Raw genomic sequence first — 12566 nt, forward strand, 5'->3', positions numbered from 1 at the left:
AAATGTATACACAGTGCTCAGGCAACTGTGCTCAGGCACAGATTATGTCCACCTGCCACAATACATGCTCACTGTAACAACCTTGCCTCTCCGCATGGAGTCCACACACTGCAAACATGCTCCACACTGGTTGCATGTTGCTTATGTCAGAGGCAACTGCTCTTTGGGGAGACACACAAATCACAGTTATGCCAAGTGTCTTGTTCACAGCTACTTATCAGCTTGCTCAGGACTCTTTAGGGCCAGTTTTCAGTCCAGCCTGAGAAAAAAGGGGCAAATTTGATTCCCTCCTCTCCCTGATCTTCATTTTGGGGAATAAGGGAAGGTAGAAGGAAAAGTAAGTTTTGCCAAAAATCATGCAATTCTGTATAGTCCAAGCATATTCCAAATCACCAAATCACCATAAGCTAAGCATTCAACATACTTTAAAAAAATGACAAGAAATTGTGATTTATGTAAGCAAAAAGCAACTGCAAAAGGAAAAACCAAAGTTCCATCTTTAGATGAATGTATTAACTTACACCCCCCAAAAAATTCAAATGCATCTCCTTCAACTCTATCTCTTACCTCTTAGTTCGGTTATCATGCGTTTCTAAGAAATGTCTCTGCACTTCATGTTTAGAAGGGTGATCTGCAGCTAAAGCGATGTCAGCAGTGATGAGCCCCAAGTTGACAGAGCCAGCTTCCAGCCAATACGCCCTCCTTAATATTGGCTGAAGACCAGTTCTGCAATTGTTCACCTGCTCAACATACTGTCTCAGTTGAAAGTCTTGAATAGCAGCACTTATACCTTCTCCAACAGACTGGTTGTGGAGGTTGCAGTTTGCAATACGTATAGCACCCATCTGGCAAACATAATTTACAACATGAACTCTGATAAGTCACGAGTGAAACAAAGAAAGGGTAGCCTTAAACCGGTTAACACACCACTTACTACATTCCAGAAAGTTCTCAGTAAACTATTCTCTCCAAAAAAGACAGAGAACCAGTTTTATATGCAAGCATGTGCACACACACAGAAGGAGGCAAGCCTAGAAATTAGTTTCAGACAGTTTTTAAATCACAAAAATAAAATCTCTACTTTGGAGTCTCCTTTTGTAAAGGGATTTAAAAAGAAAGCTCAACTTGGGACAGATGTAATGAACCTTTAAAATTATTAAATCATTATTAAATCCTTCACTGTCATCTGAAACCAAAGAAGTCTGAAACTTTCAAAATCAGATATATGATTTGATGATCTATGTAATTCTATGTCCTTAAGATGAAAATATTGATTATATACTTTGAATACAAAGTTATATTAACTCTATAATTAATACCTCCATGAGACAACCATGTTGAACACTGCAAAACTCAAGAAATTCCAGATCCTAAACCTTAACTGAGATCCATACGAATTTTGTTATAGTAGCCCTTATATGATCACACTATTTCTTGTATTGGCACAACTCCAGTAGTTCTGTTGTACCAAGCAGGAGCTGCCCCTCATCTAGGAAAAATATGGTACCAGCAGGAGCCAACCCTCTCCAAAGGTGAACCTGAAGTTCTTGCTCCTCCTCTACACTTAGGTATGAAAACTGGTCCCTGTACAACTAACCCACCTGCCTGTACAGTACTGATCCTCCCCAACACTGGTGTACACCAATAAAAGATGACATAGCCCTGCACACATGCTTAATCTTCAAATTTCAAATAATCTGAAGACACTGGACCAAGTTTCCTGCACAGCTTGAGTGCTCTCCAAAAAGTGACCATGAACTACCTGAAATTTCAGACTGAGTTTTCAAACTTTTCACAGGGAAAGGAAGGAAAGCTGAAGAAGAACCCAGCCATGGAAGAGCTACCCACAGGGTTACTATTAAATTATTACTTCTCACCTCTGTCACAGACTATAAAGGAGCACTGGAAACCTTTTTTTCCCTTAAATTCAAATGAAACACATTAAGGATATAATTTTCTAGAGTGATTCAGGTTATTAAGCTGCCTTTGAAAATACTGCCATTCATATTCATGCCTGCAAACACAGTTAATATTTGTGATGGTGCTTTTTAATATTGGACTCAAAAGAATTTGGAGACTTAAACACATTACTTTTACTGTCACAAGGTAACAAGCCTTTCAAATGACAAGATATCATGTCATTAAAAAATATCTAAAATCATTACCACTTCAGTTAGATTCTTGCTCATAATGTAACATTTAAGATTTTGGGAACAGCTTCATGTCTACCTTTTAAAGCTGAATTTATTAATGGACAGCACAACTACTAGTCACGTATACCAACATAGCAATTCTTTCCTTTTCTGTTGTTACCATAACTCAGTTGTCTCTTGACTTATATTTTGCTACATTGAGTAAATTATTCCCGTTTTCTCTTGTATGATAGGATAATGGAGAGTATCAGCTCTCTCTACACATCCTGTTTTGAACAGAGGACACACCATGCTGTATTCTAGATTCAGTCAGGGAGTGCCACTAACACTTCTCCCATCTCTACCAAAGATATATCTTAATACAAACAGCTGTACTGCATAAGATGATCATGAGTTATCAAGCACTGACTTGTACAAAATCCTTATCAGTCACTTCCAGTTGTTGAGTTACTAACTTAACAGCACAAGTTCTTATTAGCTCTCAGGTACAAACACTGAGATTTATGCTGCTCAGTGGGTTTTTTTGTTTTTTTTTGTTTTTTTGGGTTTTTTTTTACACCAATCCTGCAGCTTCCACTCTTATTTTGGCAGACATCCCCTCCTCCTTACCATTTTCCAAGATAATTAATGGAATTACTAAGCAGAAGACAAACTGACCTACTCCTGGACAAGCCCAAGCCAACCTTTTATCACCTAAAGTTTCAGAAATTCTGCTTAGTCCATCACATGTAAGCAAGCAATAAATTCAGGTAGCTATTCTATCAAAAAATACAAAGAACTCTGTTGACAAAGAAGTGTTGTAATTGTTAAGAGAAATATTTTTACCTTTATATTGGTGGCACAGCCATGTTCTACCACATACAGATCTGCTCCATCCATGGCTAAGCGTGTCATAGTATACTTTAAATCATCAGATGTTGGGCATGGCCCAGGGACACAGTTCATCTGAAGGAAAAGGAAAAAAAATAAAATCAAAATGATTTAAATGTACATTAGGAGTTTTAGTTTAATTTGTGCTTATCTTTGTATTTATATTCTGCTGTTTAGCAGAGGCCTAAAACTAGAGCGATAAAAAGTTACTTATTCTACACTATCAACACGGAGTATTGAGAGAGGGTGTTTCTGTGCTGAGGTTCGTTTTCACTAGCGCACGTTTAATTCTTCTGTCCAGAAACTTTAGGGGACCCAGTTGGCTCTCCTGACTTCCACCAGGAAAAGGCAGAACAAGTTTCTGATAGAGAACATCACAAAAACTGAAACAAAACAAGAAGGATGTTGAGAGATGAAATCCAGGATTCATACTTAATATATGGCAAGGCTCCTTTGTTCTTCAAGTGACTGTGCACATAGATTCCAACAGACAAGCACCAAAAGCAGAATCCACAATGGCATAATGGTTAGGTAAGAGTTCCGTGTTTAAAAGAAAAATTTAAAAGAAAATATGGATGGAAGCTCTAAGCTGTCAGCTTAAGTCTCCCACCAAAGCACTGTTTCATCAACAGAGCACAGGGGATGAAAAGTACCATGGAAGTGTGCTAGGAGCACAAGGGCAAGTATGACCTTTGGCTCTTAAGGGGCACTGGAGTATGCCCTTTGGCTCTTAACTGTCATGGCACAGGTAAGAAACTAGGCATGACTTCTGTAGACACCATTTCTCAAAAGAATTCATAGAGCACAAAAACGTTGTGCATATCCACAGGAAAACCCAGTGAGAATTGCTTTTCTTTGTAAAACATCATTAGCTATACTTTATCAAAGGTAACATCCAATCTGCTATATACTTCATGTGTCTTGGTGTCTTTAAGGCTGGATTTCTAAGCTGTTCCAAAGAACCTGTGCAAATATAGCAAGCAATTAAGACAAATGAAAGGTTACCTTAGAGTCACAAAATCGACGATCAATTCCATGCTGGCATATTATTACAGATTTTGGCCTTTCCAGTTCAAACTCCCGGCACACCACATGAAATATGAAGGTCTGCCCCCACTCCAGAAGACACGCAAGCTGTAAGCACAGGACAACACGTTGTCTAATAGTAAGTACACAAAATTAACTTCTGGTATTTCACAGAGTACTGAAAGAACATCACCAAAGGTGAGAGCTGAGCAGGAGTAAAAAGAAGCAAAAAGACACCACCATAACATTCTGGCTGCATTACCTTGCTTTCACATAGTCTACTTCTTGTTACTCAAAACTGATTTTTGTTTTGTGCATGAAACAACATGCAAGTCTCTACAGTTTTTCACAGAAAACACTGTGACATTAAACAATTTTCTACATTATTTCTTAATATAAGGAAAAGGCTTTTGCTATTACAATCAACTGAGAACTTCACTGTAAAGACAGAGGTCTCCTTATTTTACCTCAAAATTAACTGTCAGACTTCCCTGTAAGTAATGAAATTACATCCAGAAAGCATAAGAAGAAACTGACTGAACAGAACACTGCTGAATCTAGCTAGACCTAGTAATCGGCCTATCATTGATTTAACTCTTTTATATAGTTAGTTCATTCATAAAGGAAATTATGACTGTCTGTCTATTATGAGAGGGGAATGGGGTTTTTTTGGCTAGCCAAAGGAACGGGCACTTAAAATCAGCAGTAATTTAACTGGAATTTAATACAGCTATGCCTGTCCTGCACAAAATCTCTCGTCCTCCCTTTAATGTTGTCCCTTCACAAATTCTTGCAATACATCACACTATGGAAGGAAAAAAAGCAAATGATCCTGAAACAGCAAATTCAAGTTCTGCTCCAGAGTAGTGCTGATGACAAAAAATAAAATAAAATAAAAAACCTGTATAAAGCATACAACTAATGATGGCTTTGTAGAGGACGGAAATCCTCAAGTTGCATCAAGTATTTAAAAAATATTCTCTAACCTTAGAGTTCTTTCAATCAACTAGGCTTAATCTTGAAGCATAAAGCAGTGGAGTAAATACTATAGCTTGTCTAAATCAGTGGTAGCATTTTGGGAAATGCTGCCATAAAAATCTGCATGTGTAGCATGGAAATTCATCTGGAATCTATTCTTTAGATTGTATTTGTATGCCTTATTTGGTTTTATTTGCTGAAGTCGTCTCCTAATGAAATACATGTTTAATCCTAGAAAATAATGCCAATTTTTAGAGGAATAAGAGGGGACGTAGAAGTGTCTTTAAAAAATTTAAAGATAAATAAACCAAACAGTAACTAGTAATAGAATTTATGTACTTTTCTCATGTTTCAGAATACAGTGACAAAGCAACCTTTTTTAAAGGTCTGGCAGCCCACACCAGAAATGAATCAGTGATCTGCCAACTGTAGACTTGGAGCCATTATTATATCTGGAAAAATAAAAGTAACATAAATCGCAAAACTAAAACGAGTTAGTGCTAAGACTGACCTAAGAAGATCCAATACTGTGAAATCAAACTATGTTCCAGTGGGACCAAGCATCAGAATTTATGCAGTGAGCAGCATGATTGAGTTACCAGCTACTCTCCTGCTGGGGCCTGCCCATACTACGCTCCCACAAATTATCACATTTGTCTCCTAATTTAAAACATGGCTTTGTCCATCATTTCCTTTGGAAAGCCAGAACTTTATCCGCAAGCTGAATTCTTGCCAGATGCTCAACTTGGTATCCTTATTGCTGGCAGCATCCCTTCATGCAAATGCCTCCGTATTTGCAAGAACCTTCCATCTGAGGGATGTCAAATTGCCTTTCAGATCACAATCACAACTCAGTACTTCATGTGTCTTTCCCTGAGAGTTAACCAGCAAGGACAACGAACCTGTATCTCCAGACATCAGCATCACAAAACAAAAGTAACCTCAGAGGAAGGCACAGACAACTAAGCCATCTCCTACTTAAACCTTTTGAATAGATTTTCCTTTCTCCTCTTCAATCACATCACTTAGTTTATGGCTGAAGGCATCCCAAAACATCCTCTCCATTTACAGAGAAGTATTATTTACTCTGTAATTAAATCACTTACAGTGCACATAGATACTGTGGTTGCCTTTCTAATCAGTATTCAAGTACATTAACATACATAGATGTAACATACTTGTGGTTTACGTGTAGCGACAACAATATTCACTACGGATTTGTTTGTGCTCTCTTACCAATATCCTTTCAAATTCTCATATAATACTAGTCACCCTGTTACACCTATATTTAAGATGAATATCAGATTCAGCTCATTTAGCATCTCCTACCCATTTATAGAATGATTAGATTTTCAAACTATAAAACTGTTTACTTAAGGCACAGATGTATCCAAATTCAGCAGAAATCACGTCCTTTCCAAAAATCTATGCTATGTCAGTTTTACAAGAAAGATAATACTTCAAAGCAAATAGTTTCTAGATGGTACCTGTGGTGCTGTAACTTTCGCTGTAAGACTTCCAGCCTGTACATCTATCAGCCATGCATATTCTAAAGTATCACTTCCAAGAGGCAGACCTTCCGCTGAAAACATTGCATGAGCACGCAACTGCAGACCCGACAGGCTGATGTGACCCTCTCGAAGAACTTCATCCACTGCAGGTCGCTGTTAAGGACAAGTAAGTTAAAGCTAGTATTTGCAAAGGAAACATCAACAGAAAGTGCAAAAACTGTGTAGCCTGAAATACTTCATTATGCATTAATCTTCACCTCTTAAATCTTGTTGATTTTTACGCAGCTAGACAGTCCCAAGACTTCTCAGCATTACCCATGCAACAACATATATGCAAATCTTACGGGGGGAGAGGGAAGTTTATCTAACCCAAGTTTGTTTTAATTTCCAAGCAACCATCATCAACAACCTTCCCTTGGTGAACTCCACACAGTGACATCTAGACACCATCTGTTAAATATTACTGCAATAAAATATAAACAAAGAATGGAAGAGCATGTTTAACAATGGAAGTGATCAAGAGGTTAAAAATTATTTACGTAGGTTTGCTACTATAAGAAAGCTGACGCATTATTAATAAAAAATAAATCTTAAAATTAAAAAAACACCAAATAAACACCAGATGCTGTCCTCTAAATTACACTTTTCATTTAAATATTGCTTGGCTACCTAAAGCGAAGCTATTTGTTTGCAGATACGAGAATTTGCATGTAATACTTTTCAAAAGATTACTCTACCATCCAGAGAAGAAACTGAAAAGATAAAAAGAGCACAGGCATACTCTAGAAGCTTGTGACCGCATGGCAGTAAGCTGTGGATTAAAACCAGTGAGTCAACAGCAAAACTTCTCTTTCACTGAGTTTTTCAACTTGTTATCTTGCCTGGTTTGTTTTCCACTGTCAGCAAACCTTTTGGAGTTACTTAATGAAGAAGAAACATGCCATACTCTTTTGATATCACTGGTGACCTATGTCTTGTCTCAGAAGCTATTTCAAAACAATACGAATGAAAAACATGAAGCAATGATACTTGCCAAGCTAGGTAGAGGGACAATTCCTGTTCTATAAACATTAGTACTACGAACTTCTTTAAGGTTGAACTGGGAAGTATCAAAGAGAATTTTTGTGATACATAATATGAATAAAGGGTCAAATGTATATATTTTTTAAAAAAATCCAAAATATTAATGTATCCAACATTAAGTGGCAAGAACTAATACAAAGTCAAACACTAGATAGTAGCAACACACATAACTGCTCAAAACTTTCTTCATAATATTTTTAAAAACATGTCACCCTGCATGTTTATCATTTCAACCAACCGAAATTCCCAGGCAGAAGTCTTTGTCTGAGTTAATGTTTCTGAATTAAAATAAATCCAACCAAAAAGAACATATAAAACCTAAGGCAAAATATGTAACCACAGCATCACTAAGTCTAAACAGTAAGAATACTGAAAAAAGTCATGCAATAAGTCTCAGGACTATGAAATTAAATCATTAAAAAAAAAAAATTTTTGCCTGCAATCTGATTTCTGCTTCCTTGTACATATGAATTGCAATACAATAATTAAGTTACAGATCTGAACAACGTTTAAGGGTCTCATTCAGTCCACAAAATAGATTGTGTTCTTAAACAAGGAGCTATTCAAATGACTGGATTCCTCGTGATAAACAAAGAACAAACAAAAAAATAATCTACAAAAACCTTCCAGAAGATTTGGATAACATAACTGGAAATTCATAGAATGCCATTTTTCATTACATAAAGGTTTGTATGCTCAAGATGTAATTGTCATCAGCTTCAACTGCACCTTCTGACAATTTCATTTAATGGAAAAACAAGCCTTACATCTGGATACTTAGCTCCTGACAAAAACTCTGAGGAAACCAAAATTTTTTTCTGCCACCATGCTGTCAGTACATCCAATTGCTGCAGCTCTCTCAAAAGACAGCTCTATTAATCCCATACGGATTATGCATCTGCAAATCCCACAATTTCACACCATCGCTTTCTTCAGATTGCGGCTAAAGACAATTGCAGTGTTGCCACCAAAACCCAGTATGTTTAGATTCTACATTCTCATCAGGGATTTCTTCTTTAGTAATGTATGGAATAACATCTCAAAAACATCAGGGCTAATGTGGAACCTCCTAAAATGTCATTTAACTTTTCACCATCAAAAAAGTTCATTATTTCCTCCAATTTCTTCATCTATTAGTCAGTCTACAGTTAGTGGTTATACGCAAGGTACTTTTGTGCTTGTGGCACAATACAAATTTGGAAAGACTAAACAACCATCAACCCACTCCTTTCATTAGTTTACTGACATAAGAGTAAAAAAAATAGGGTGACTTACATCTTCATCTCTATACAGTATTCCAGTTATCAAACATTGGAATGTACATAAGATTAACATATTTTAGATTTTATCTCATACAGGCCATTGGCAGCAATGTATTTCAGGACACAGGGACTGAACACACACTATAATCTGTAAGGCACAGTCTAGGTATCATAGTGCTTTTAATGCAACTAATGTGTGCATGAACAAAATACGAACTCCAACTATTCACTAACCTGCATTGAATCAGGAAAACTTGTGTTAACAAATTTCCATCTAAACTCCTCACTGAGAGGAATTCTTCCATATGAGCAATTTTTGCAAGTTCACTAAAATCAAAGTACTAAAGGATGGCTGACAAGCCACAAACACCACTTAGTGTCTCATTAAGTATTTTCTGAAGTATGTCTCATGACTTCCTCACAACAGGAAGGAAGACTGTAGGTCATAACAATATCCAGGTGAGTGATTTAGTCTAATAAAAGTCATAGAGAATATGTGGAAGATGTAGTTATTCTCTTTACTAACACATGTAGTTTTAAAACTATATGCTTAAAAAAGTGAAACATATCCAGCCACTGCACAAAATCAACACCTGTCAGTATTTACAGACTCTTTTAAACCCAAGTTCTTCAAAAATCACACAAAAAACCCCCAACCACACAAACCAAACAACCCCCTCCTCCGCAAACCAGAGATCACTCAATGGTTCTAAGACCAGTCTAAATATTACTCTGTTTCCTAGAGAACTTTCTTCAGAAAGATTTTAAGCAAAATTAAGAAAATACAATCTTTTGTGCATTTGACTAATATGCAAAGACAAAAATACAGATTTTTTTAAATATGCATCATATTTTTCTTTAAGACCTCTTATAATTCACAAACTTAATAAACTTTGTATGTGTATAACAGGAAAGTTCCTAACACAAAATAATTCAATTTTAAGATCATTGCAGCTTCCACAATACAATCACACCCATGCAAACACATTAAAAAACAGCTTACTACCTGATAGTTGTCATTCAGAAACAAATTCACTGGAGACAGTACAAGTTGAAGCATTGTTTCTCTAAATCCTTTCTTCATCTCAAAACACAACCTTTCCAAGAAAGCTGTAGGGCACTCAGGACCATCTGGACTGCAATGCTGAAATCAAAATTAAACACATCTGTTTCAGAAACTGAAAATACACAGCATGGTTGAAATTGTAAGACTAGAAGCAAACCTGTGAGCAGGAAGTATGTTAATCTTCCTCCAAGTGGATACTCAAACAGAATTGCCTGTGCAACTTCAAAAACCTTTTGACAATTACATAAACAACAATTCAAACCCATTTGAGTTAATCCTATTTTTTATATGCATTCTTACTTGAGCAAAATGCACCACTAGAAGACAGTTTTGCTAATTAGCAGAGAAATCATAATGGTCAAACAAAAATATTATCACACAAATCAAGTTCATTGAATTAAATCGTATTAAAAAAATTATCCAGTTCTGCCTCCCAGATGAGCAGAATAAATCATGTCTCAAATTGGTTTCAATAGCTGCAATTTCAGCAGAGACTATACACACACTTTGGTAAGCCCCACCCTAACTTAATGTTCCAGGGAGTTAAATTTAACTGCAGATTATGAAACCAGAAAAAAAAATAAAATTACACAAAGCAAAATATTCAAATGTACTTACCACTGGTAATCGCCCATGCACTTTGTACAAATTAACGAGCACAGTGATATCCCATGGGCGTAAAGTAAGAGGGTGAACCGGCTTGACTGAACTTTCATTTTCTTTTCTGTCATTCTCCACTCCAACAGCTGTCCATCCAGAGCTTGAAGATGTTGACAGTGACAAAACAGGGCTTGAAACAACTTCTTCAAAATCAGTGTACATGTCATCTTCTCCAAAATAATTTTCCTAGGAAAAAGAATTTTTATGACCATACAGAAAACAAATAAACAATGTAAGGAAACACAAATCCAACCTTTTCCTGTACGTTAGCCCTCCCTAAAGTAAGTGGTATAGGTACAACCTATAGCTGAAGAAACATATATACTTTTATTTTCTGAAAAATGGACACATTAAGTGAGCAAATTTAGGCCATGTACTTTGCAGGAAAAGAAGTGGCTCTTAGTAGTTCTCAAAGCACCAGTATTCTAGATGCCTGCGATACAAATAACTACTCTGAAGTACTGACATTTTAAACACTTTGTACTTTTAAAGATAGATAACAGAGTAAGATCACAACACATTCTGCAGGAAGTCACTCTCATCCAACCTTCTGAATCTTGTTATCAGCATATTTCAAAGTCTTAAACATGTTTCTAAAATATTAGTTCATAAACATTTCTCCCCTTGGGTCCAAACCCCACCTTGTTTCTAAGACAATCCTCCTCAATTATCTCAGACCAAAGTAACTTTACCAAATTCTACTGGGAAACGAAAAATCCATCACTAATTAAAAAAAAGAAAAAGAAAAAAGAAAAAATTTCTGAATGATGCAGGCTATAATTTCTTGTTAATTCAGTATGTGGGAAGTGTTGGGGACTAAGCATCCTGTGGAGCAAAATCCCTTCTGACCAAAGAGGTTACAACACAGGCACAAACACTGAACCCTCATTCGTTCTTAGAAAGTAATTCAGCCCCTTGGCTGATCATGTTGACAGAAATGTTTCAACTATCACAAACTCCACTGATGATTTGTGAGAGGTAGACAAATGAGTACTAGACTCAAGATTAAACTGAAACAGATTTGAATCTTACAATGTTTCTTGCTCCCCTCCTTCCCTTTTCTGTGCCTCATTTGCTTTCCAAAACTTCTTTGCTCTTTTCTAAGCACAAGTCTACATTGCAGGCATGCAAAGAGGAAGTGTACAACGAAAAAAAAAAAAAGTAGCATGCAACCACAAGGTACCCATGTCCTTGAAAAAAGTCTGCAGAAAAGGCAGGGCTCATTATCAGCCTTGAAATAACAACTCCTGTGGACATATAGTTTTACCATCTTGTACCGAGTCTCTGAAGTATTTTTGGTGTTAACACGTATGAATTAAGCACTGTTCTGCACCTAAACCAAAAAATACTCAGAAGTTAAGCAAAGTTAATCTGCTTTGCTTTTTAACAAGGGGAAAAGATAAAGGTCGATGTTACAATATAGATCTTGAAACATTTTTATAAGGCAGACCCAGCAGAGGGTGCTACAATCTCCAGTAACTTACTCCTGGTACATTCTGCTGGAGATGCAAGGATCTATAAATCATTCATTCCCTGCCAGTAAACCCTTCAGTAAGAAACACAGTGCACTACACCAAAAAACTATCTCCCAAGAATAGAAGGCTTCGCAAAACTGCATGAACAACGCATGTCCAGGAATCTATCCTGCGTGTATTAAAAAAGATCAGTGAAAACAAACTGAACACAACAATACAACCACAAGTCAGGAAAACAAGCATAAATAAAACTCGTAGAAATCTATTAAGAGATTTTGCCAGCACAGCTGGACAAAAAGAGGTAAACACAGCCACAAAAAGAACAATAAATGTGTATTTTTAGAAATTCATCTAAATTTTGTCTTGAGATTTAGATGATCAAAGTTAGATGTACTCTGAGAAATCTGCACATAAAAAAAAAAATTCATTATAGAATCAAGGGATCTAGCATAGCACTCTTTACATATACCCCCAGAAGCCAT

At 36.5% G+C, this 12566-nt stretch overlaps 1 protein-coding gene across 6 annotated transcripts in view; it reads right to left on the reverse strand.

Annotated features, from left to right (window-relative positions):
- The window catches only part of BLTP1 (bridge-like lipid transfer protein family member 1), a 119975-nt gene that overhangs the window by 71703 nt on the left and 35706 nt on the right, over window positions 1-12566 (reverse strand). For 5 of the 6 annotated variants that reach the window (XM_074905139.1, XM_074905140.1, XM_074905141.1 and 2 more), the window contains exons 20-25: window positions 10568-10795; window positions 9890-10027; window positions 6515-6691; window positions 4029-4157; window positions 2979-3098; window positions 568-845 (exon numbers count right to left, since the gene is read on the reverse strand). In XM_074905139.1, the coding sequence (XP_074761240.1) occupies window positions 568-845; window positions 2979-3098; window positions 4029-4157; window positions 6515-6691; window positions 9890-10027; window positions 10568-10795 (1070 nt within the window). Of the gene's footprint in view, window positions 1-567; window positions 846-2978; window positions 3099-4028; window positions 4158-6514; window positions 6692-9886; window positions 10028-10567; window positions 10796-12566 lie in introns of all 6 variants that reach the window. The other variant, XM_074905137.1, reaches the window with a different exon arrangement.

The sequence above is a fragment of the Athene noctua genome, chromosome 4 (genome assembly GCF_965140245.1).
Source record: "Athene noctua chromosome 4, bAthNoc1.hap1.1, whole genome shotgun sequence".
Lineage (NCBI taxonomy): Eukaryota > Metazoa > Chordata > Aves > Strigiformes > Strigidae > Athene > Athene noctua.